The 24,197-nt window shown below is 37.0% G+C and overlaps 3 protein-coding genes across 3 annotated transcripts; 1 reads left to right on the top strand and 2 right to left on the bottom strand.

Moving 5' to 3' along the window:
- The first annotated feature begins 4,257 nt into the window (after positions 1-4,257).
- Positions 4,258-6,332, top strand: LOC126720234 (uncharacterized). The gene is made up of 4 exons (XM_050422552.1): positions 4,258-4,455; positions 5,435-5,608; positions 5,693-5,994; positions 6,089-6,332. The coding sequence occupies exons 1-4, from the start codon at positions 4,258-4,260 to the stop codon at positions 6,330-6,332; spliced, it is 918 nt and encodes a 305-aa protein (XP_050278509.1).
- Positions 6,333-7,470: 1,138 nt separating this feature from the next.
- Positions 7,471-9,742, bottom strand: LOC126720232 (protein EMBRYO DEFECTIVE 514-like). Its single transcript, XM_050422551.1, has 2 exons — positions 9,439-9,742; positions 7,471-7,556 (listed from the first exon to the last, which is right to left on the bottom strand). Exons 1-2 carry the CDS (start codon positions 9,740-9,742, stop codon positions 7,471-7,473), a joined length of 390 nt encoding a protein of 129 aa, XP_050278508.1.
- Positions 9,743-16,891: 7,149 nt separating this feature from the next.
- Positions 16,892-18,604, bottom strand: LOC126720334 (organic cation/carnitine transporter 3-like). Its single transcript, XM_050422670.1, has one exon. The coding sequence runs from the start codon at positions 18,552-18,554 to the stop codon at positions 16,980-16,982; it is 1,575 nt and encodes a 524-aa protein (XP_050278627.1). The 5' UTR covers positions 18,555-18,604; the 3' UTR covers positions 16,892-16,979.
- Positions 18,605-24,197: the final 5,593 nt, after the last annotated feature.

Genomic DNA, 24,197 nt, shown 5'->3' with positions numbered 1-24,197 from the left:
GGGCCCTATTACCATCATATAGTTGTTCATTTCTCTTGTTAAGGTTTTTTTTTTTTTTTTTTTCAAGTGACCACCCTTACTAGGGATGGTGTCACAAGAAAGTTTTATAGTATATTTTCACTTGTGAAAAGTAATGAAGACTATGGAGTAGCAGATGTATCATAATAGATTACAAACCTAAAATGTATAAGTCATATCAGACTTATCAAATAAGTGCTAGAGAGAATAAGGAAATGTACTGGGTAGAATGAAAGGGGAAGAAGATAAACATGGGGGAAAAAAAATAAATAGGAAACTACATGATGTAATAAGTCTCATCAAAAGCCGAAAATAAAGGTCTGATCTCTAAAGCGACTAGGCCAGCAACACTAGAAAGGAGGTGCTCGCGACATGCCTCCAAGTCTGCCATCTCCTTCTTCAAAGCCTCAATGCGAGCATCAATGGCATCTACAACAAGCTGAACCTTCTTTGTGAAGAAGGCTTAAGAAATCTCTTACAGATGGTCCAGCAGGAACTCCATTGCAAAGCCAACCTTGAAAAACTCCTAGACCGCGGCCCTCCACTGCAAAATCCTCTCGGCAGACATGGTGTCAATAAATTTATGCTCAATATCGTTCATCACACTCCCCAACAACTTGAGGAAGTGCTCCTCGTAGATCAGCCAAGAAGGAACCCCTGTATAAAGTCTCCATGGCTGTTATAGACTGTCTCCAAGTGGGAAATACACTCCCCAGGAACCCAGAAGCTATGAAATCCGCGAGGTCGAGATCGTTGACCTTGGGTTGGTCAAATTGAGTGAAGAAAGCAGCAGCCTCACTCGCCGAATCAGGAACAGTGGCAGAGCTGCTGCTAATCTTGAAACGGGAGGATGGAGCCACCTCAATGGGAGTTGGACCTAGAGAGAAACAAGAAATATGGCATGAAGGGTGGACAACATGAATGAATAAACTCATAATGAAGATTAAAGAAAATATGGGAGAAAGAAAATGTACCAAGACCTGTAGGATTGGGGGCTGTAGGTATGGCAGAAGTGGGGGCTGCAGGTGTGGCAGGAATAGTGGCTCAAGGCACCGCAATGCCTGCTGTAGTCTTGGGCTCCTCAAGATTATCTGTAACTAAAGGAATGAACATATAGAAGAAGTTAAAAAAAAAAATGACGAGAGAGAATAGAGAAGGTCCAACAAAAGGTGAGAGACACATACCTATGGCCTTAGTCTCATGATCGCTATCATCACCCTCATCAAAATCAGAAACTCTCTTCTTCGTAACAAGCTCATCCTCAGAATCCTTAAGAACCTCCTTGGATTCCTCATCAGAAGACAAATCCACATCAGGCCCACAGGTGGCAGAATTAGGAATAGATGAAGGCATAACCACCAGGGAAGAGCCATTCTTCACAGCCTAAGAGAGAACAGCAAGGAGATCATTAGAAGAGATGACAGAAGGAGTAGCAAGAGAAATGCTCTCGGTCTGAGATGCACCCGCTGGAGTAGCTCCTTTTTGAGGAGTAAGGATCTCGGCAGGAATAGGTACGGACTCACCAACTCTCTTGGTTTGGGCACTCTCCTTAACAGGACTAGGCTCATGTGAAGGAATTGGAGCCTCCGTAGAAACTCCTTGCGCAGTAGTAGAAGCAGAGGCCATGGCCTGAGCCACTATGTCCACCTCATTAAAGAAGCCCTCCATGGGTGTGTGCATAGCGGCAGAAATCTCATCGACAGTAGGATGATATACAAAAAAGGGGCTCAGGGTCAACTTGAAAACAAGAGAAAAAGGAGAAAGGAGTGCAGGATAAATGGTGATATATATATAAAGGAGAAACGGGGGACATGATGACACATGGCAACGAGAATGCATGCAAAAGGAAAGGATTTACCTCCAACTTGGGCTTGTCAAGCAAGATGGGATGGGTGACAAAAGTATCCTCCTTATGCTTAGACTGTCAAGAAGCAACACAAAAGAAAAGACGAGTGAGCATGCATGTGCAATTATACTGCAAGAATGATCCCATGAGTAAGAAAAAATGAAAAAGATGCACGGTTAGAGATAACATACTCTCCACTCAGTGATGGCAGACGAAGGTGGTGGAGATGTCTCCCTCTTGCTGCCACAAGTCCTGTTAGAAGGGGGAGCATCTGTGGATGGCTGTGGAGCAACAGGCTTGGGCTTACCCATAGTAAGGTGCCTACTAGAATAAGTATGAGCAGAAGGGGGAGGAGAACCCTCAAGGACTATATTACCTATGAGAGGAAGGTTGTCCTCATAGGGAACAATGTCGTAATAAGTCTCAGAAGAATCATCACCTCTCTTGGCAAACTTATGCTTGGTAGAGCGAGACATTGAACCCTTCTTTGTAGGCGAGGGAAGGTTTACAACCTTCACCTTCTTTTCCCAACCCATGGGGTGCTCACTAGCATACAAGTACCATCCATTTTCCTTTACCTGCCACTCAAATATAGTAGAACGATTTTGCTTCCTAGCATATGCCACCATGGATTTGGTGGGAAGAAGTAATCGAGGGTTGGCAGAGATGATAGCATGGAGACCATTAGGAGGAATGAGAGAAAACCCATGACTACCCAATAATTCCTACCCAAATGAAGTCATCACAGCCTGCCAATACCCATGCATCATAGTTGTGCAAATACCTTCCCTTTGTGAACCTGGAATGGTGACTACTATAAAATGCTTGCTCCAAAGCTCAAAAGCACTATGTCACAAGAATGGTCGGATATAAGTAGCAAACTCTAGGATGGTAGAGAAATCATTGGAAATGTCTTGATCTAGCCTAAACTACCTTCTCACTCTGTTGGCAGAATAGTGCATAAATTGAATCACCTCATCAGCGAGGTAAGGTAGCCATCAAGCATTAGTGGTTGCCAAGTACATAATCCCCCTCTCATCAAAAGTAGTCAATGAGGTGGTGGTCCTAGCAGTGTCAACAAAGGGACCCATAATTGAATCGGCACATTTATAACTAGTGCCCCGATTCCTATATGCTCTCCAACAAAAACCAACTCCTTTATCAAAGAATTCCACGGCAGGATGCGCAAATGACATCAACCCAACCCAGCGGTAAGCCGACGAAAACTTTGACATAGAACGATCACAAAAATTAGTAATAACTTTCAGACATGAACGATACTTCTCTTTGGAAAAACGAACGGACTTGCACATAGCCAAGTGCCTAGCACAACGTTCCCATAGCAAATGTTGCAAGATAGTACTATGGGCAGAAGTAGAAACTATATGGCAGGAACCCGCCTACTTTTCATCACTATGCAAAATATCTAACTGCACAGACAGATGACTCAAAAACATAGGGGCTAGTGGTAGACTCACCCTGGTAGAAATCTTTACAGCTAACTGGAAATAGAGAGGTTTTACAGCATAATGAGGGTGAGAGCCAAAGACAAACTTACAAAGTTAGAATGCAACAAAGGTTGCATGGCGGACTACATCGAAAGCCTTAGAGAAAGCCCTAACCCAATGCTACAACTTTTCATTGCCACCCATCCCTTTCCTCAACACGGCCACCACGGCCTCCTCCTCGAGAGAAAATTCCATGTCACTTGGGTCCACATCGCCAAGAATGAGCAACAATAGTTGGTTTGCCACATTCTCCAAAGTCATGGTGATCTCGCTACAGGAAAGGAAGAAAGTATGGGTAGCGGTGCACCATCAACGGATCAAATGGCGGAGATTGAACAAGTCCCTATAGTTGGACAAGCAATGTGATGAAACAATGACCTTCAACATGCCTGCCTGCTGTAACACTGCCATGAAACCCATATCAGACAACTCCTTTTCTAATCAGTCCTTCCAACCCAAAGAAGTACCCGACCCAAATTTAAAGAGAATAGGCATAGGGAGTAAAGTACCTTGGCGTATATCGAGATCAGGGATCGAAGAAGCCAAAGGGGCCAAAGATACCTCCATGTCGCGACAACAAATAGAGAGCCACACACGACCCGGCGGTAGAGGCAAATAGTCACCGGGTACCTTCAAAAAATACGCGTGGGTGTCATACAATGGATCGATGAGAAAAGCGCACTCGCTGTTTAGGTCGCAACCTCTTTCTTCCTCCTTGGAGTGCTTCGATTTGGAGAGAGGAGCATCTTTGCCTACGGCTTCGATGGTAGGATCGTTGGAGGCAATTTCCTTCCCCTTACAGCAAGAAGAACCCTCGCATTTTGTCGATGTCATGGTGGGATGTTTAGTCAAATTACGTGGGTAAAGGCATTTGAGGAAGAAGACATGGTGAAGAAGAAGAGAAATGAAAAAGTGTTTTGTGCAAGTGATGCGAATGGAATAAATTTAAGTACTAATGACATTAATGATGACGTGAAAGGATTCAACGGGTCAGCCGTAAAAAAATGCATTATAAATGAAGCGAAAGCTGTGTTTCAGAATAATTGCAAAACTAGGAAATTCGAAGAGACAACACTGTTCATGGTAAGAAATAAAATGAAGTGGGGCTCACTATTCGAAAAACCCGAGAGAAAAAAAAAAGAGAAAACAAGAAGGAGAAAATACTTTTTTTTTTTATTTACATATGAACCGTAGGAGCACTTTATATGCTTAAGGGGTTGAATGTTGAAGCCCACTTTGGTAAGAAGACCAAATAACAAGGAGAAGCCCAACAATATATAGAAGAGAATAAGGAAGAAGAATTAGCAAAGTAAGAAGAAGACCATTAAGCCCAAATGGTACGAATAATGGTCCACGAGCCTATAAAATAGTAAAAAGGCTCCAAAGAAAGCAAATGGGCCCAAGGGGGCCTAGAGAAGGAAGTAGTAAGACCATGAGAATTATAAGAAATGAAAAGCAAGCAATAATGGGCCAGAAGAGCCCAAAGTCAGGAATTAGTAAATAGGGTTGGCACAAAGGCTAATAAACCCCGAAAGAAAAGGATACGGTAATTGGGCTGGGGAAGTCCAAAAGATGTAGCAAAAGCCCATGGGAACGTAAGAATGGAATCGGCCAAGGATACCCAAAGGAATAAAGCAGGCCGAGGATGCCCAAATGAATGAAATAGGCCAAGGAAGCCCGAGATAATATAAGAATTAAGCCAGCAAAAATGCTGGGCAAGGTGAATTGAATAAGAGAAAAGTGCACGACAGGACCAAAAGAGGCCCAGCAAGTACAAATCAAGTGGTGACATTGCAGAAGCAAAGAAATGGCATGCCAAGAGCGCTAGCTGGCCCACAAACCAGAAGTAAAGAGAGATAGGGGCCGAACTGAAGGAAGAAGGGCCCATACCTAAGCAAGACCTAGCCAAAAGAAGAAATGGGATGCAAAGGACGAAGGCCCAGTGATTCATCCACACCATAAGAGGTTAAGAATGAGCAGCAAAGCGTGCAACAAATACCAAACAAACCCCAGGAAAGGAGGATTTTTGACCAAAATTGGGGTTGACAATGTGATTGAACAGTTGGATAACATGGGAAAAGTGGTGACTCACCTTCAGATTAAAAACAAATGGGATCATCTGAAAAAAGGGTGGAAGGATTATAACCAGTGTTTTGACAATGAGACTGGGTTGGGTTATGATGTTGGAATTGGGATGCTTGAGGCCCCTAATGAGTGGTGGACTCGAAAGATTGCGGTTAGTTCACGTTACATAATTATGAAATTCTTTCTTGTCTACAACTATATTATTGTGTTCTAATTACTGGTTGTCCACACGTAGGCATGTCCCCTTGCAAAAACCTTTAAAAATAAAGGTTTGCTGAATCATGACTACCTGAACATCATGTATGGAGGCACGGTTGCAATGGGGAAAAATGCGTTCTGCACGAGCGGTCAATTACCAAAGGAAACCACCGAAGGGTCTGGGGACTCTGCTGATAGCACAGAATTTGTTGACCCCCAATGTGAACCGTTTATGAATGTTGACGCAATGGAGGTTGAAGGTCCATCATTGTCGAGGGCAGGACCAGCAGTGAGTAAGGGGAAAGGCTTGGCAACCAGTGTCCACCTTTTCAAGCCAATGTATAAGAAAAAAAAAAAAAAAAAAAAAGCATTTAGTTGTGCAAGAGATGTCCGACTCTTTGAAAAGCATCTCAAATGTGATTGTTGAGAGTAGAAGTGTAAGTACACGTAAGGATATTGCTTCCATAGCAACTTCTCAGATTAAAGCCATTTTGGACATGGTGTTGAGTCTTCTAGGGGTGTACTCGGGTCATTACCTTCATCTGTTTAGCACCATCTACTTCATGGAAAAAGAGTGGGGTAGGCACATGTTTCCTGCCCTTGGTGATAACAAGGATGTCCAACTGAAGTGGCTAGAAAAAGAGTACCAAAGGCACCCAGAATTTCATATTGACTGAAGGAAAGAAAATTGTCTCGATAGGAATATGGGCTTGGTGTAGTAATCGTATTTTTAGTGTTGTACTTGTTGCACTATTGTTTTTTTTTTTTTTTTTTTTTTTTTTATTGGTAGAAACTAAAGCTTACCATGGCTGTGTATGTAAGACAATGCTCATCATTCCTATGTCAACTTCTCGGCATATTTATATATGTTTTCCCAATGCCTCTTTTAGCTATCTTTTTATTTTTTATTTTTTATGGTTATGCACTGTTATTTGTGGTAAACTTTGATGATGGTCGTTCATGTTTGGCAAGAAGAAGTCATGGCATATATATATATATATATATATATATATATCCTTGAAGCAAGTTCTATGTCTTGTGGTTGTTTTTCTGGTTCTGTCAATATATTTATCCACGGCTGGTTGTTTGACTGATTGCAGCCATTTGTATTAAACAGGGCTGGTTGTTGAACTGTGCAATATTTCTCCTTATAACATTGTTTGACCATGCAACCAGCCCTGTTTGACTGTGCAATGGCTGGAAAAATTATGTTATGGCTGGTTGCACAGTCAAACAGGGCTGGAAAAACAATGTTATGGTTGGTTGCACAATCAAACAGGGCTGAAATATTGTTTCCAGCCTTGTGCAATATTGACTGTGCTCTCACATAAATATAATAGTCACATTTTTATTAACTCCTCTATGCTAACAAAGTGTTTTCTTACTTATTAACTCCTCTAGTCACAGTACAAACCTTTTAGTCATAATTTATATTAAAAATATATATAGCATAGTATTACATATTAGGTTGTACAAATTGAACTCCAGGGCTGGTTGTTTGACTGATTGCGGTCATTTATTAGTCAACCTTGACACCCTAATGAGTGTATATACACAGTAAGAGAAGCTGTGAGTGTATATGAGAGTGTTGGTTAGTAGTCATTGGTATTGTTCACACAGCCCCTACTGTTTTTGTGCCCCTATTGTTCACATAGCCCATATTGGCAGTAACATTGAACATTGATTTCTAAACTTCCTTTTCAAGGCATGGTATTAACATGATTTGAACATGGTTGTAGGATATCTATTTTGCAATTCAGACTCAAACTCAGGGGGTGCATCAGGGCTGCATTAGTCGTTGCATCAGGTGCTGCATCAGAGTGCATCAGGTGCTGCATCAGGGTGCATCAGCTGCTGCATCAGGGGGTGCATCAGGGCTGTATTAGTCGCTGCATCAGGTGCTGCATCAGAGTGCATCAGGTGCTACATCAGGGTGCATCACGTGCTGCATCAGGGGGTGCATCAAGAGTAGGTTAGTGATAAAGTCATGAAAACTATTTAAGGATGCAATGCCTGAAAGTACAGACTATAATTCTTTCTGAAAAATCAATCTACTAAGCTATTTGCCATCCACAAGAAGCCCCTGGAAATTATAAATTTCATAGATTCAATCTTCCCATGATCTCAGTCACCAGTGTATAGCCCCTTTAAATAATTAAATCTCATACAATTATATAGAGTGATCAGACCATGAAGGTGAAACTGAGTAAACAACCACTTTATTCTTTTGTACTAATGTAATCAGTGGTGATTGCAGCAGTTCTTGGTCTATATATATGATCATCTTACCATATGCAGCATCACATACTCAGATGACTACCAGGGTTCTTAGCCCTTCAGATTCGGCAGTAATATACTGCTGAAAGAACATAAAATCTAACGCAAGTAACAACTCTTTTGATGGTGAGGAATTTTACCTTCTGATCACTCAGGCATTCACAACTCACCATCACATTGGAGTATGTCACATCTAAAAAATACAATTGCATCTTAAAAAAATTAAACACTCAAAAAGTTGTATATAAACTAAGTAAGCTGAATAAACCAGTGTTATTAGTTCCATTCCATCTCGTCCGAAACATTACTCTTTTTGGTAATAGTAGCATATCTCTTATATGTTGGATGCTAATACCATGTATGTTTCAATTTAGCTCTAAATGAAATCCCCTTTCTAATAACATTAAAGAAGCAAGAGCTATTACCAAAATTAGTGTCATAGGACCAAAATGAACAATTCGTTTCCCATGACATTATGAACTTCTATAAACTTTTTTCATAGTCCGTAGAATGAACCAATTCAATGGTGTTACATATCAATCCCTTAATTATTTACCTTCAAACAGAAAGATATGATACAAGCTTATGGCCTTGAGACAACATTTTCTGATGTTTCTAGCGAAAATGTCCAAAGTTCAAATCCCCCTCTCCTTACACAAAGATGTAATTTAAAAAATAATAAATAAAAAACAAATATAAGACATGGAAAAATTCGATAAATTTTAGAGGTTCATCATTTACTACAACCAATTCTATGATAATTCAGTTTTATCATGGTCCACAATGCAACATTGATGTATAAAATATTAAAATGTCACCAAGAGCTTTGTAGATCAACTTGTTGGCATCCCCTAGTGTTTCCACAAATTTTTTTTTTTTTTTAATGTATACTAAAATGTCACATAGCAAAGGTTTTTTTTAGCCAAGTAGTATCATCCTATTTTAGCAAAAATAAAATAGTAATATCCCTCCCAACAAAGATTGTAGTCATTAAGATTTACCTGTTATGGGTGGTTTGCAGGAATTAAGTTTCTTCAATTATCTGCTTGCATGATTTGCATCAATATAACAAAAATTATGTACACCCAGTGGATTACACTCTCCTCTGCACAGGATAAACATGTATGGTCCACCTTCATGTAACCTTCACGTAAGAGGAGGTATAATACACCAAGTGAATAATTTCCCCAATATAACCGAAATTATACAAGAGTAAAAAAAAAACTCATTTCATGGGATATTTAGTCACATCCCAAGAGTATTTACAGTTGTTAAAGATAGGCATCTTGCAATCTCAAAACTTTAAAACTTTAAGAAACCACCACTTAAAATATAAATATCGAGTAGAATAAAGAAAAATACAACAGCATTAGGAGGATAAAACTGAAGTAACCTAGTCTTGATGTTTCTTCTAAAAACATCTTTAATTAAAAACAACTCTCCCCGTCATAAAAGCAAAATCGAGCTCTGGTAAATTAAACATGATACCTCAGTTCCTCGACCTACCCCCTCTTCCACGGCCACGCCCACCACCTCTTCCACCATGACCACCACCTCTTTGACCATGACCTTTACCACCACCTAAGGCCTTGTTGACATCAGATTTTAACTTCATCTCTTCTGGCAAGGGAAGTATATGATCTACACACTTCCTGAAGCTAAAATCATCCAAAGACTCATCATCCCTTATGAGGAAGAAGCACCTACTTTTCCACATAGGATGGTACCGCACCTGAAAAGCACTAACCCCTCCCCCAATCTTTTTATCTGGCTCTGGATGACCCTTCTTAATCAAGTCCATCAGCACCATCTGCTCATACTGCAACACAAAATGTGTAAAGACATGAATTTTACAGAAATCAACTCTTGAGTAAATGCATTATACAATTCAGGCCTGGCAATTAATCCTGCTACAGATTAAACTTTATGAACATAAACCAAGGGACTTGAGGTGGCAGTTATTAGTGAATTGTATGGTTAGCATTTAAGAATAAATTTTCTTTCTTTTGAAGCAAAAACTATAACACTTATCACACACCCACAGAGAGAAAGATGGCAGGCAGGCTGGGGAGTGTGCAATTCAATCTTTAGCTTTTCGTTCCTAAAGCTTGTAAGTTAAGAGGCCACATTGTATAGGCTGGTTACAACCAGAAAGCCCCAATTACACAAGCAAAGAACTCACTAAACAGAAAAGGCAACATTCCCGATTCCGCATGAAAAGCAAGATGTCATAAGTACTACTACAACTTTGAAACACCTTTTTGTAGATACAATTTTCAGAAAAGCCAGATAATCCCCAAGCAATAAAGGAGAATAACAGAACAACTGGTTGAGGGATACCAAGCACGTGTTCTACAGCATAGACAATAAACTCTCAATAGGTGATGAGACTTCTACGTAAAAGGCAAAAGATGCTTCATCAATTGAGGTCCTGAAATTTCATAATTCTAAAGAGACCATGCAAGGCATTTATAGAATCTTGTATAACAATGCAGTCAACGCCAAACTGACAATCATTACAAAGGACACAAACAACAAGAGTAAACAAAATCCACAGACCATGGTATGATATTTCCACAAGTCAGAGGTGCAGCTCAAGCCCTTTATATCTTTGTTGATATCATGAAAACATAATCCAAATCCATTAATTATTTACGTAAATAGAAATATTTTTCCTCAACAAATATAACATGCATCTTTAATTAAAATAATAATAAGGAAAAAATAAAGTTGAGGCCAATGCGCAAAAGGCATCTTTATATAACCTTAGAAAATTTTATGGACCAAAGAGGATAGGCATATTTTTTCCTCCTTTAAAGCTAACATCACAAATAAGGAACCAATAGAGTTAAGTTGTATCCCTATGTGAGGATCCCACCTTTGGATGCCAATTCCTACATGCCCCAAGTAATCTTAACTCCCTAATAATCATATTGACAATATAAGTCATAGAACCACAATTCAGGGTTACATTAGTTTATATATAAATATTTCTTGATTCTCTTGTTGGAGTTGGTTTTTCTTATTCGAACACTTCCTCCGATGTGCTGAATAATGGAGATAAAAGAACTGGTATTGCTTGGATTATTTAATTTTGTGCTTCTGCTTTGAACAGTTTATTATTGTTGCTAGCTTTTGTACCTTAAATTCATCATTTTCTGGTTTGCAGCCGAGGACTCTCTAGCATTTTTATTGAAGTGCCTTGAGCGCTTTCCTCAGTTCAAAGGAATGGACTTTTATATTACAGGAGAGAGCTATGCAGGTTGAATTCAATCTTTGTATATAGTTATTAATCTAAAGTAATGCCAATGTTTTTGTTTCTACACCATTGAATAGATGACACTGAAAAGCCTCTGTAGGTCTGTTATTCCAAATACACGATATATGGGCCTTTTCCAAGCATCACTTATTGTTGGGTTAAAATTAGGGACAGTGAATTATTGGTACATGTCATGTTATTCAGTGTTGCTGAATTTGAATATCTATTAAACCACAAGTATCTTGTTTTTTTGATTCTTTACAACCCTCATGAAGCAGATGCCATGGGTTCGGATCTTGTTGTTTGATATAGGAAAAGGAAAAACTTCGTAATAATAATTAAAAGACACAAACATAGTGTTTGTCATAGTACATGGTTGTTTAGGAAAATAGAAAGAATGATTTACTAGATTGAACATGCTATATGGAGTCAGTGAGCCTAGAGTTTTGAAGATGTGAGAGAGAGTTAATAAAGGGACTAAAACAAGAAATGGAATTAAAAAATTTTCATGCTAATCACGGGTGGATCTTCATCTATTCAATCCTAGTAGGCCATTGTAAAGGACATACAAATGCTTTCTACCTACTAATCATCTGAAAGGAATTTTAAGGATAAATCCTTTAGATTGACCAAATTCTACCGAAATAGTCATGAAATGGTATCATTGTCGTAAAAGAATTACAAAGTAATATATTATGCTTATAATGTGGAATTATTTTAGTAATTTCATCGCCTTACTACCCTCCACATCCAATATAGCATTTTTGCTTGCAGCATAAACAATTCCTTGACACAATAGCAGGAAAGTAATCATTTCAGCAAAGATGTTTCTACCAAAACACCTACCTATGGATAATAACTAGAACCAAACAGAATACTTCTAGAACTATAAAGGTAAGTGCAATTATCATTCTGACTGATAATAACTCACCATCAGGAAACATTAACAACAACAACAACAACAACAACAACAACAACCATGCCATCTGAGCAATATAATCAAGCTACAGACTAATCCCTTGACTTCCTTCAAATCATATTCATACAACAGATATAGATCCCATAATTTCCATTTTCACAGGGGTAGTCTCATGAACCCAGCTTTCAAGAGCAAAACCAAAACCAACAAATTTACAGCAAATAATTAAAATAGAATTAAAAAAAATAAAAAATAAAAACAGTGATGACCCAAAACCCAAACCCTGTGCTTGGTATAATTATACATCAACAGCAAAAGGTTTAAACTTTCAACCATAAATCCCTTGCATCCAAACATATACCATCAGAAATTAAAACAGAGCTTTCATTAGCAACCATAACTATTTGTGTCACAACTTGAAGGTCCATGTTCAAGATTTAGAAAAGAATATACAGATTTCATTATCAACTACTGATATCAAACAAGTTCATAATTTTGCTGGTAAGACAATAACACATGCAAACCCCCAACTGACAATTCAGCTCAGTTATGATGCCATTCGCAATCAAAAGGAAAAGGAAGAATGCTAATTTTTTGTAGTAAAAAAAAAAAAACTTGTCATGCCAGTTGACAGTTGCAAAATTGTTAAAAGCATGACTGAATTGCAACTGCCAAATTTGTATGAGAGTAAAATTTTCTACATAGGGCTGCTTCTTGGAAATAAAATAATAAAAGTAGGCACTCAAGGAATCCATGGATCCCAATCCGAAGGACAGCAATAAAAATAAATAAATAAATAAAAAAAGTGTCATCTGACCCAGATTAGGCCAATCTGACCCAAAAATTTCCTCTGGATGTTACGAAAAAAAAAAAAAAAATCAGCTAACAAACTTTTAGGTGCTATTTATTTCTTGACACCTGAGATTGTGTAAATTATAAACACATACCCAAAAAATAATAACTCAGCTAATGGGATTGTGTAATTCATTACCTCACAAGTTTCAAGAGCTTTGTGGGGAAGAAGGAATGGGTCAGGTGGGCTATGGCTGTGAGTCGTGTCATTGCTGTTCTGATGCGATATCCCTGTTTTGAAGGAAGAGTACACGCCGGCGTCGGACTGGGGTTCTCTTCTTTAGTAATCGGATTTCTTACTTGAGCTCTTCGCCGGCGTCGGACCGATGCAGTTCTTCTCTGGTGGGCGTGGAACTCTCTGAGGCGTTAGCTAGGGTACGAAGAAGAGTGAATGAAGGAAAGGGAAAAAGGGTTTAATTTTGGTATTTATATGCTACAGTGTTTTCAGTTCCGCTACAGTACCGCATTTGGTTTTTTTCATCTGCTTTTTTTCCACTTAATTGCTACAGTGTTTTCAACAATAAGTTTTCAGTTTCAGCAAAATAAGTTTTATCCAAACAGACCTTTTTTTTTTTTTTTTTTTTTTTTTTTTTTTTTTTTTTCGTACTGAGAAAGTGGATTAATCATTGTTTTTCTTAGCAACAAATATATTCTTCTTATTGTATTATATTATACCATCCTGCTAGTGACAGCATCTTCTACCATGGGCACGTGATCATGATCATAGAAATAGGGGCTCTAGCTTGCGCACAAGCTAGCTTGAAGTGAGTTTCAATCAAGTTAGTCTTAACTCTCTTACCCTAGAACTATTGGGCCATAACGTGGTAGGAAGTAGTCCAGTCTGAAAGCACAGAAAGGCCCACCACAACATATATCATTATTCTTTATAATGAAAAGCACGTGTCTTACATACAATGATACATATGAAACCCAACCTAGTTGTTCAAAAAAAAAAAAAAAAAAAAAAGGCAGATAGTCTCAACTCTCAAGCCATTGTTCTATTGCTTGACTTTAATGGTTGGACTAGTAAGTTTCCTGACAAATCAGTTTCAGTTCCATGTTTAAAATGAAATCCACCAAGCCGATGTCTTCACTTATTTTGACAATGATCCGGTGGCCTTTTTTTTAGGCCATCGGTTTTCAAATGTGTAAACCAAAGTATGATTTGTTTAAATGCCAAAGCCCATGTCTTCATTAGAAAGTTGACTCATCTTTTCTCACTTTCTTTTTATTTATTTATTTGTAAAATATGATCCCAACACTTCTCTTGAAATAAATTCAGAAAAAAAGATTAATTTTACATTTGTTATCCAAATATTAACTTAAATGGGTCACTTTTAGCATGCTACACATAACAAAATTGATCTTATTTAATCACTTAATACACTTCTTGTTAATTTCGTTATCATTACTACCGATGGGAGCAGTTTTGAAAATGAAAAATTATCCTGTCTAGAATGGGCTTCTAGCGAGATTGCTAAGATGTTAAAAATAATTTAGAAGAAATTATCATTTTGGTCTTAACATCTACCATATGTGTCAAATTAGTCCCTAGTATTTTGAAATGTATTAGTTTGATCTCTCACCCTTTATGTGTCAAAATTGTCTATGTCCTTTAGTAGTGGATGGAAAATATTGACTTAGCTAATCGTGATACTCTATTAAATAATGCTAGAGGTATTTCATATTTTAGTATTTTACTACGAGTCATATCCTTTACAAAACTGAGATGACATGTTACCACATCAACTATTAACCACTAAATTACCAATTTATATGTTCATAAAAAGAAATAAAAAAAAAATTCTTAACCAGTGAAATCACTCTAATCTCATTCGTCATATCCGTCCGAAATTTCCTTCTCACTGTCGGCATCATTCTCAATTTGCTCACTGGCAATCAAATTTTGACAATTCATATCCTCCTTAGTCCTCACATATAATCACTGCATCATTGAGTAATCTCCATCTCACCTAGCGCCATCAATTGTTTCTTCCACTTGGATTACTATCTTTCAATGGAACATTAAAAAAGAAAATATTCTGATGTTCTCTCAAAATAAATATATATATATATATATATATTCTGATGTATTATTAGACTCTAGAACTCTACGTTTTTTTTTTTTTTTTGCTAAAGAAAAATATGATAAACATTCAAAACACAAACAAATAGAAAGAAACAAAGATTACATATTATACAGGGATTGAATGAGAGATCTCATATGTAACTGTACTGTAAGTATTGCTTTTCATAACAATATCAAATAGATCCATTCGAATTATTTCAACATGTAAAATTTTTTAACATCAAATAAAGGACTCTATTCAAATCTTGCCAATATATAATTATATTTTAAAAAATAATAAAAAACATAAGAAATTATTGATGTATCTAATAATAAAAAACAATTAAGATGTCATAAATTTCAAATATTATCATATATCTAAACAAAACAACAATGAATAAAAAAATCAATCAAACAAACAAACAAAAGAAACTATGTAAATCGATTTCTGCGTGTCAATTTAGAGAAATAGGCGTCTATCATCATTTCATTATTGACGAGAAGACTCGTGAATTCTCTGGAACTTCAATCTATTGGGTGTATCTTTATAATGAAAGGATAACAGCAACAAAAGTGAAAAAGAGGCACGCTGGCTGCTGGGACCTCCTATCATTTAGGAGCGCCCAGTTACTTTCATACCTTAACAAAGTCCAAAGCACACGCAAAGTAAAGTATGAGATAATATATTAATAATTGTATATTGTTGGCGATGATGACCCATTCTCCATCAGAATGACAAAATAGTATATTGTTTAAGTGCTACTCGAACTAATTGTCTTTTCTAATCAAAAGATCAAAACCACTTATTTAATTGAGTTGGAAAACCTCGACAGAAATTTTGTTACTCAAAATCATGTTTAAGTTGTTTATACAATTCCAATTAATAAATCTATGTATTATATTATTTTTCACAAGCGCACCTCTGTCTTTATATATATATATATAAACAAAATTTATATACAGTACCTTATGTTGTATTCTTTAAATTCTCATCTTAAGATTCTGTCATATAATCACTTAACTAAAAAATATACTTTCATTTCAAGAGAAAAAAAACTGTATATTAAAATCTTAAGAAAAGAATATAAGGAACAACACCTAAGTATTATATTTAAATCCTGTCATATATATATATATATAAATAATAAAATGGTACTTTTTTACATTTTTAGCACACTATATATTATTTTTAAGTGACTTAATATTTTGTATACTGTTACATTTTAAGAATAAAATAAAATCTTAATATTAAAATGAATTCTCTTTATTTCAAGTAATATAGAGAGAATCTTGTTGTAAGATTCATCACCAACTCTATAAAAATAAATAAAAAATAAAAAACTCTAAAAGCAAGTCGGTGCTTTGTTTTGAAGAATTTTACAAGCGTGCTATTTCATAAATTTATGTCTTCAGGCTCTCAACAAAATAAGATATTGACAATATATCATTTTAGTAGACATTTCAATTTGAGATGAACAAATAAGTAATGCGAGCATGGCATTCTGAATGTGAAAGACTTTCACACACAACTCCTCACATATTTTACGTGAATGTAATGAGACTAATTGCTGTTAGCATTTCCACCACACACGCATAAAAAAATAAATTCGCAATTAGCATATTGTTATATATTGTCAGTATGTTCTATCATTATTTTGACATTATAAATATGTAACCGGCTAGGCTTGTGGATTTAGTTCATCAAATCGAACTACGTTAGCTCATGTATTTCCTTTTTATATGGTTAAAATCCAGGCCAAATTCACATACACTCAGAAAAGAAAGTAAAAAATAAATAAAATACAACCAAATCAATCTCATGAAATTCTTCACCCAAAAAAAAAAAAAAAAAAAATCAATCTTATGAAAGATAAATGTTGTTTATTTTAAAGATTCTTGACCAATCACTGCACACAGTTTTTACATAATTTGAGCAAACCAAAAGCTAATTATGCCAAGACATCACCTTCACCGTTACAAATTGCCCTCTCTTTGTGTTCTTCCTCGTCCATTGTATCACAAAGTGCTCTACCTCTTGTCTCTGGTAAACAAACTGCAAACAGCCCACAACAGCCTATCACCAACCCAAACACCCCATACGATGAAATTCCATCTCTTCTATCAGCAGCCACTAGGATCGGTCCAAACACACCACCAAACACAACTGCTTGTCTCACCAACGAAGTAGCTGAGTTCCTCACAGAAGTAGGGAACAACTCTATTGTGAATATGAGTAATATATCGAAAGCGGTACAAGCACTGAAGAAGGATACTAGCTCAAGTCCAATCTGCAATCTTGTCCACACCTCACCTTTCAAAGCACACATAATACTGAAAATCCCACTAAGAGTAGTGAAAGCAAGCACAGAAAATTTTCTGTTCAACTTACCTATAAGCAACATAGTGATCAATGAAGATGGTATCTCAGCTAAGGCATTTAATGTCACACTCAAGTAGAGATTGAATGACAAGTTTCCTAGGCCTAATGGCATGCCATAGTACACCATTCCACCCCCAAAACCTATCACCAAAACCGGTAACAACCTTCGGAAAGCCCATCTTTTCTGCACCAACATCTTTATAGTCGAGAAAACATTCCCATTATTCCATCTTTCTTCCTGAAACGAAACCTCAGAGAAGCTCCAAGTTAAACAACTACTATGGCTAGGTGTTGCAATGCTTTTCAACGTGGCAACTGCTTCCTCTTTTCGTCCACGCACAAAGAGCCATCTAGGAGACTCACGAACAAAGAAGTGAACCAGCATAGAATAAAAGATTCCTGGGATAGAAGTCCATAAATAAAGAGATCTCCAAGATGAACCTCTATTCAAATAAGCTATAGCAGGTAGTGATAAGAACCCAATTGTGAAACAAAAGAACCCTATCACACCCACTTGGCCTCGCCACCTTTTACCCACAAGCTCAGCTGTTAACACAAGTGCAGAAGTTCCAATTGTTGCACGGCCAAACCCACAAACCAATCTTAAAGCCGAGTAAACCCATATGTTGGTGGAGAAGACAGTAAGCAAAGAAGATAGGGACATGGTTAGGCATGAAAGAAAGATCATGTTTTTGCGACCAAGTGAGGAATCAGCAAGTGTGGCAAGAACGAATCCACCTACTAGGCAACCCACGAAGAAGGATGATGCAGGCAAGCCAGTGATAATGGAAGAAGAACATTCTAACTTCCATTCTGATATGATTGATGTATAGGAAGGCCAATCCCATGCCCATGAATTTTTCGGAAGATAGCAAATGTTGGAGACCGAGTCGCAACCATGTTGATGAGTAGTACAGTGCCATGTTGGGTATGCATCAGTGAAGACACTAATGAATGTTTGTTGTGCATCAAATAGCCATGCCAAGGATACAAGTAGAGTTTGGAAGAATTGGGCCCACCCAAATACTCCTATACACTGTTCAATGGAGGAATCAAGGGATGGACGGTGTTTCTCTAGAGGTGGGGTGGTGCTTTGTGACTCGGCCGAATTGGGTTGGGAGAGAAGTGGTGTTGAATCGGCCATTTGGAACTATCTTTATGAAAAGGCAGAATTGGAGTGAGAGAAGTGTGAATGAATAAAGGCTTTTATAGTTTTTTTAGGCTAAGGTGAGGCGAGAGTCTAAAACTGTGTGCCACGTCTAGAGAATGATATGCTGCCATTACTTATGTCTTCATCTCAAATAATTGAAATGTATTCTGACATGAGATATTGTCAATATCTTAAAGATGGGTATCCCAATAATTCTTTACCCATTTGACCCATTAATTGGGTGGGTGGATAAAGATTTTCCTTTTTTTTTTTTTTTTTGGGGGGGGGGGGGGGGGTGGGGGGAGAGAGAGAAACATCGGTCAATATTTATTTAAGGATTTTACTAAGGGCACACATTAATTTCCATTTTTGGAAAAAAAATTTCTCAAGAATTGAAAAAGTAATGACAGCTTTTTCAATTCTCGAGAAAATATTTCTACAAATAGAAAGCTTTAGGGCACATATTAACCGGACCCTTTATTTAAATAGGCCTGTAATGAGGGAGATAATTGGGATTGAGTATTTTTTGCCACCATATTACTAGCACAAATCTAGAGGCAGTTGAATGTTTGAAGAATACCAACTTATGGATATGCAATTTCAAGTTTAGTACAATGGAAGATATCTATTTTTGTGAATTACTGTCTTTCTATATTGGCAAATGAACTGGAAAAACATGTCTTTTATTAAATCATTTTGTACCTACTATTAAATCAACTTTTTTGAGGTCTTTACTGACATAATATCTATTTAACATTATGATCTAATTCTTTTCTAAGTGTGTGTATATATATATATTTTAAATATGTTATAATTATGTTTGTATGTTTCCTGACAAATCAGTTTCAGTTCCATATATAAAATGAAACCCACCAAGCCCATGTCTTCACTTATTTTGACAATGATCTGGTGGCCTTTTTTTTAGGCCATCGGTTTTCAAATGTGTAAACCAAAGTATGATTTTTTTTAAATGCCGGAGCCCATGTCTTCATTAGAAAGTTGACTCATCTTTTCTCACTTTCTTTTTATTTATTTATTTGTAAAATATGATCCCAACACTTCACTTAAAATAAATTCAGAAAAATAGATTAATTTTACTTTTGTTATCCAAATATTAACTTAAATGGATCACTTTATTAGCATGCTACACATAAAAAAATTGATCTTATTTAATCACTTGTGCTTCTTGTTAATTTCGTTATTATTACTAGTTTGAAAATGAAATATTGTCCTGTCTAGAATGGGCTTCTAGCGAGATTGCTAAGATGCTAAAAATAATTTAGAAGGCATTATCACTTTGGTCCTAATGTCTGCCATATGTGTCAAACTAGTTCCTAATATTTTAAAATGTGTCAGTTTAGTTTCTAACATTTTGATGTGTCAAAATTGCCTATGTTGTTCAATAGTAGATGGAAAATATTGACTTAGCTAATCGTGATACTCTATCAAATAATGCTAGAAGTACTTCATATTTTACTACAAGTCATATCCTTTACATTTTGAGGTGACATGCTACCACATCAACTGTTAACAACTAAATTACCAATTTATATTTAGTTTAAAACACTAAACAAAAAAAAAAATTAATAATAATAATAATAAAAACCAGCCAAAATCACCCCAATCTCACCTGTCATGCGCATCCAAAATTTCCTTCTCACTATTGGCATCATTTTTAATTTGCTCACTAGCAATCAAATTTTGACCATTCATATCCTCCTCAGTCCTCACATATAATCACTGCATCATTGAGTAATCTCCATCTCACCCAACACCACCGATAGTTTCTTCCACTTGGATTACTATCTTTCGTTGGGACATTAAAAAAGAAAATATTATCATTTATTAACAAACTCCAAAACTCTATTTTATTTTTATTTTTATTTTTTTGCTAAATAAAAATACAATAAACACCCAAAACTCAAACAAATAGAGAGAAACAAAGACCACAGATTACACAAGGATCAAATAATGGACCCTATGCAAATCTCGCCAATATATAATTAATTATTCATAATTATATAAAAAAATAATAAAAACAAAAGCAAAAATTATTGGTGTTTCAAATGATAAAAATTGATTTTGATGTCATAAATTTCAAATATTATTATATCTAAACAAAACAATAACTAAATAAAAAATCAATCAATCAAACAAACAAAAGAACCTATGCAAATCGATTTCTGGGGTTCAATTATCTAAACAAAACAATAAATAAATCAATCAATCAAACAAACAACAGAACCTATGTAAATCGATTTCTGGGGGTCAATTATCTAAACAAAACAGTAAATAAATCAATCAATCAATCAAACAAACAACAGAACCTATGTAAATCGATTTCTGCGGGTCAATTTAGAGAAATAAACATCTATCATCAATTCATCTCTAGAGGATTAGGTACTGGAGCTGTGATTCTCAAACCTTTGACTGAAGCTTGCCAAACAAGAAGTGATGGTATCAATTATCTTTATCACATCACCAAACCAGGAATCAGGTTCTTGCCCTTTTGGCTACTTGAAGTTCCAGTTCCCTTTTCCTTGTCCTCTTAACCTTTGAGAATCCACTTTCTTCAATGTGTGAAGTTTATAACAGTTAGGTCTTGTGTGTCCTCTAACTCTACAATGGTGGTAGAAGTGTTGAACATGAGGACCTCTTTGAGGCTTTGGGAAAGACTTCCCTTTAGCCTTGGGTTTGGCCACAAATGGATTTTGAGATTTTGTTAAGACCTTTTGAGCAGTTCCATTTGGCTTCTTCTCCATTTTTACATTCTCAACACATGGAGTTGCTACCATTGGTTCCTTAGCTTTAACAAATTTCATCTCCTTGGACACATTGGCACATGAACTACTCTTTGCGGAATATCCCAAGCCACTTTTGTCAGAAAAAGGCTTTTAATGTGCAAGCACTTCGTCAAGTTTCTTGGAGGCAACACGCTCCACCTTGGCATTAGCTTGAATCACTTCAAGCTCAAGAAACTTGATCTTGGAGTAGGCCTCAATTAGTTCTCCATTCAGCGCCTCAACTTCACACTTCGTTTCCTTGTACCTTACAAGTATGCTCTTGTAGTCTTGTTCAGCTTTCTTCACTTTTCTGATGGCTACTTTAGCCACTCTAGCATACTCTCCGGTTTTCTCAAGAGGAGAATTATAAGATTCTTGCAATTCCTTGGTTCCTTCATCTTCATTATCGGATTCTTCCCCAATTCCCATAGACTCTACTTGGGTGTGCTCACCGAGTTCTTCCACTAGAAGACTTAAATCTTCTGATGAGTCCATAGGTGCAATGGTCATAAATGCAGAGTAATTTCCTTCTCTATCACAGCTATCTTCCGAGTCAAAATTTGAACCATCAGAGTCACTGAGGGTAGTTGCAAAGACTTTACTCTTTGCCTTCAAATAAGTGGGGCATCTTTCTTCACATGCCCATGCCCTTTGCACTCAAAGCACGTGACCATTTCAGACGGTGAGGAATCTCTTGAATCCTTCTTCTTGAAGTCTTTCTTGTCCTTTCTGAATTTTGAAAATTTGACCTTCTCAAAGGACTTTCCATCTCTCTTGAACTTTAAGAACTTACAAAAGTTCTAGGCAAGGTACGCCACATCCTTTTCAACCTCATCCTTATCCGAGGAGTCATGACCTTCCAACCTTTCATTGACCATCTTGAGAGCAAGAGATTTGCTCTTCCTTTGGGACGGTAGAGATAGCTCATAGGTTTGAAGAGAACTGATGAGTTCTTGAATTTTAATCTCATCAAGGACTTTGCTCTCTTTAATGGTAGCGACCTTTGCACGGAAACTCTCCGGCAAAGAACATAGAATCTTCCTTACAATATTGGAGTCCTTCGTCTTTTCTCCCAAGTTGAATTTCTCAATCACCACTTCATCTAACTTCCCATAAAATGAGTTGAATGACTCGTCTTCACTCATCTTCAACTCCTCGAAGTGTGTGGTAAGCATCTGCAACATGGTGTCCTTCACCTTTTTGGTGCCTTCATAGGTCGTCTCCAAGATTTGCCACGCCTCCTTGGCAATTGTGACATGACAGATCCTGTGAAATTCATTAGGGGAAACACCACAGAAAATGGCATTTAAAGCCTTGCTATTAGCATTAGCTACCGCAAGAGCTGCCTTATCCCATGTGGATTTGGTGGCCTCCGGCCTAGTACATCCTATCTCAACAGCGTCCCAAACACTATCATCAATAGAAAATAGGAATGCCCTCATATGGACTTTCCAAAAAGTATAATTACTCCCATTAAAGTATGGAGGAGCATTAAGCGATTGAGATCGATCCATCTCAAACAGGGTCTAGGATAACACTTAGGTAACGAAACCTCAGCAAGTGTACCTACTCTGATACCAATTGAAAACTCGAATTTGTATGAAAACACAAGAGCTGTTTAGACCCCCCCCCCCCCCAAATTAAAATTACGGCTCGGTTGATTTTACTCTAACTTTAACTAAGTGCGGAATAAAGTGAATGCGAGCAGATAAACAAAATAACTACTCTAAGCCATATTCATCAAATCACAACAATTAAATGAAAACTAAAAGAGTGAGGAAGAAGAATATAAACACAAGATAACACGCCAATGTGTTATCGAAGAGGAAACCGAAGAACTCGGCGAAAAACCTTTCTGCCGCCCTCCAAGCGGTAAATCAATCAACTAAAGAATAAGTTGGAGTACACGAATAAGAAAAGACTCTCCAAGCCTAGTCTACCCCATGTACTCGAGCCCTCCAAGCTTATGCTACCAATTGACTTAACGAAGAGTTGTCTTCTCTAGCTCTCTGGATTACACAATTCAGCCTGATTTCATCCACCAAACAAATGGCTTCTTCCAATACTTCCCAACAGCACCAAAACCTCACTTTACACATAGGATGCGTATGGTAAGTGTTTGGGCTATCAACCTCTCAAGGATTTGGAAATGGAGAGGTAGGAGTTGAGGAAAACCACAATGGATTGTGTAGAGAATTGTGGGTATGACAATCTCTCACTCTCAAGGGTAATGGCTAGGGTTTTCTTTCTGAAAAGAACTTCTCTCAATATGTGGGTAATGTGGGTATATATAGTATGGGTAAAGACCTGGTGTATCGGATATGACAAATTGGCAAAATAGAATGTTTCACGGGTATCTCGTGGGAAGGACTTACTCGCGTGACACTCGTGAAAACTAGCAGTCACCATCTGTCATAGCTCTTCGCATTCTAGTCATATGTTGAGCACATGCTTCACTTCGCGAGAAGGCTTCTCGCAAGCTACACGCGAAAACTTCTATGGTCTTTAATTTGCCTTGAGTTTTCACACTCTCAAGACTATTGACCAATCATTCATGCCAAGCTTGAAGATTGATTTGCAACAATCACACATAGATTTCAAGATTTTTTTTTCCACAAAGATAAATGTGCATACATAACAAGCTAAACTCGTAACAGGCCAAACTCACATGTGATATACACAACACAAGCGATTAAACTTTTAAGAGATTTTTCAATTTTTATGGGTTTTTGAATTTTTCAACACACTCAAAAACAGAACATGTGAAGTAAGATCAACAAATAACAACAAGTACAAAACAAACTTGAAAAGAAACATGCTAGAACATAAAACATAAGCAAACAACCAATTCAAA

The sequence above is a fragment of the Quercus robur genome, chromosome 4 (genome assembly GCF_932294415.1).
Source record: "Quercus robur chromosome 4, dhQueRobu3.1, whole genome shotgun sequence".
NCBI lineage: Eukaryota > Viridiplantae > Streptophyta > Magnoliopsida > Fagales > Fagaceae > Quercus > Quercus robur.
The sequence above is the reverse complement of the archived record's forward strand: the minus strand, read 5'-3'. Positions and strand labels throughout refer to the sequence as shown.

What these genes read in the sequence shown, in the direction of transcription:
- LOC126720334 (XM_050422670.1), bottom strand. Translation starts at nt 18,554, where the DNA reads ATGGCCGATTCAACACCACTTCTCTCCCAACCCAATTCGGCCGAGTCA.
- LOC126720232 (XM_050422551.1), bottom strand. Translation starts at nt 9,742, where the DNA reads ATGGTGCTGATGGACTTGATTAAGAAGGGTCATCCAGAGCCAGATAAA. An exon ending in GCGTGGCCGTGGAAGAGGGG is followed by an intron (nt 7,557 to 9,438) that starts GTAGGTCGAGGA and finishes ACTCTGATGCAG; the next exon opens with CACCTGATGCAGCGACTAAT.
- LOC126720234 (XM_050422552.1), top strand. Translation starts at nt 4,258, where the DNA reads ATGGTGAAGAAGAAGAGAAATGAAAAAGTGTTTTGTGCAAGTGATGCG. An exon ending in GGTGGACTCGAAAGATTGCG is followed by an intron (nt 5,609 to 5,692) that starts GTTAGTTCACGT and finishes GTCCACACGTAG; the next exon opens with GCATGTCCCCTTGCAAAAAC. An exon ending in GTCCACCTTTTCAAGCCAAT is followed by an intron (nt 5,995 to 6,088) that starts GTATAAGAAAAA and finishes TGTTGAGAGTAG; the next exon opens with AAGTGTAAGTACACGTAAGG.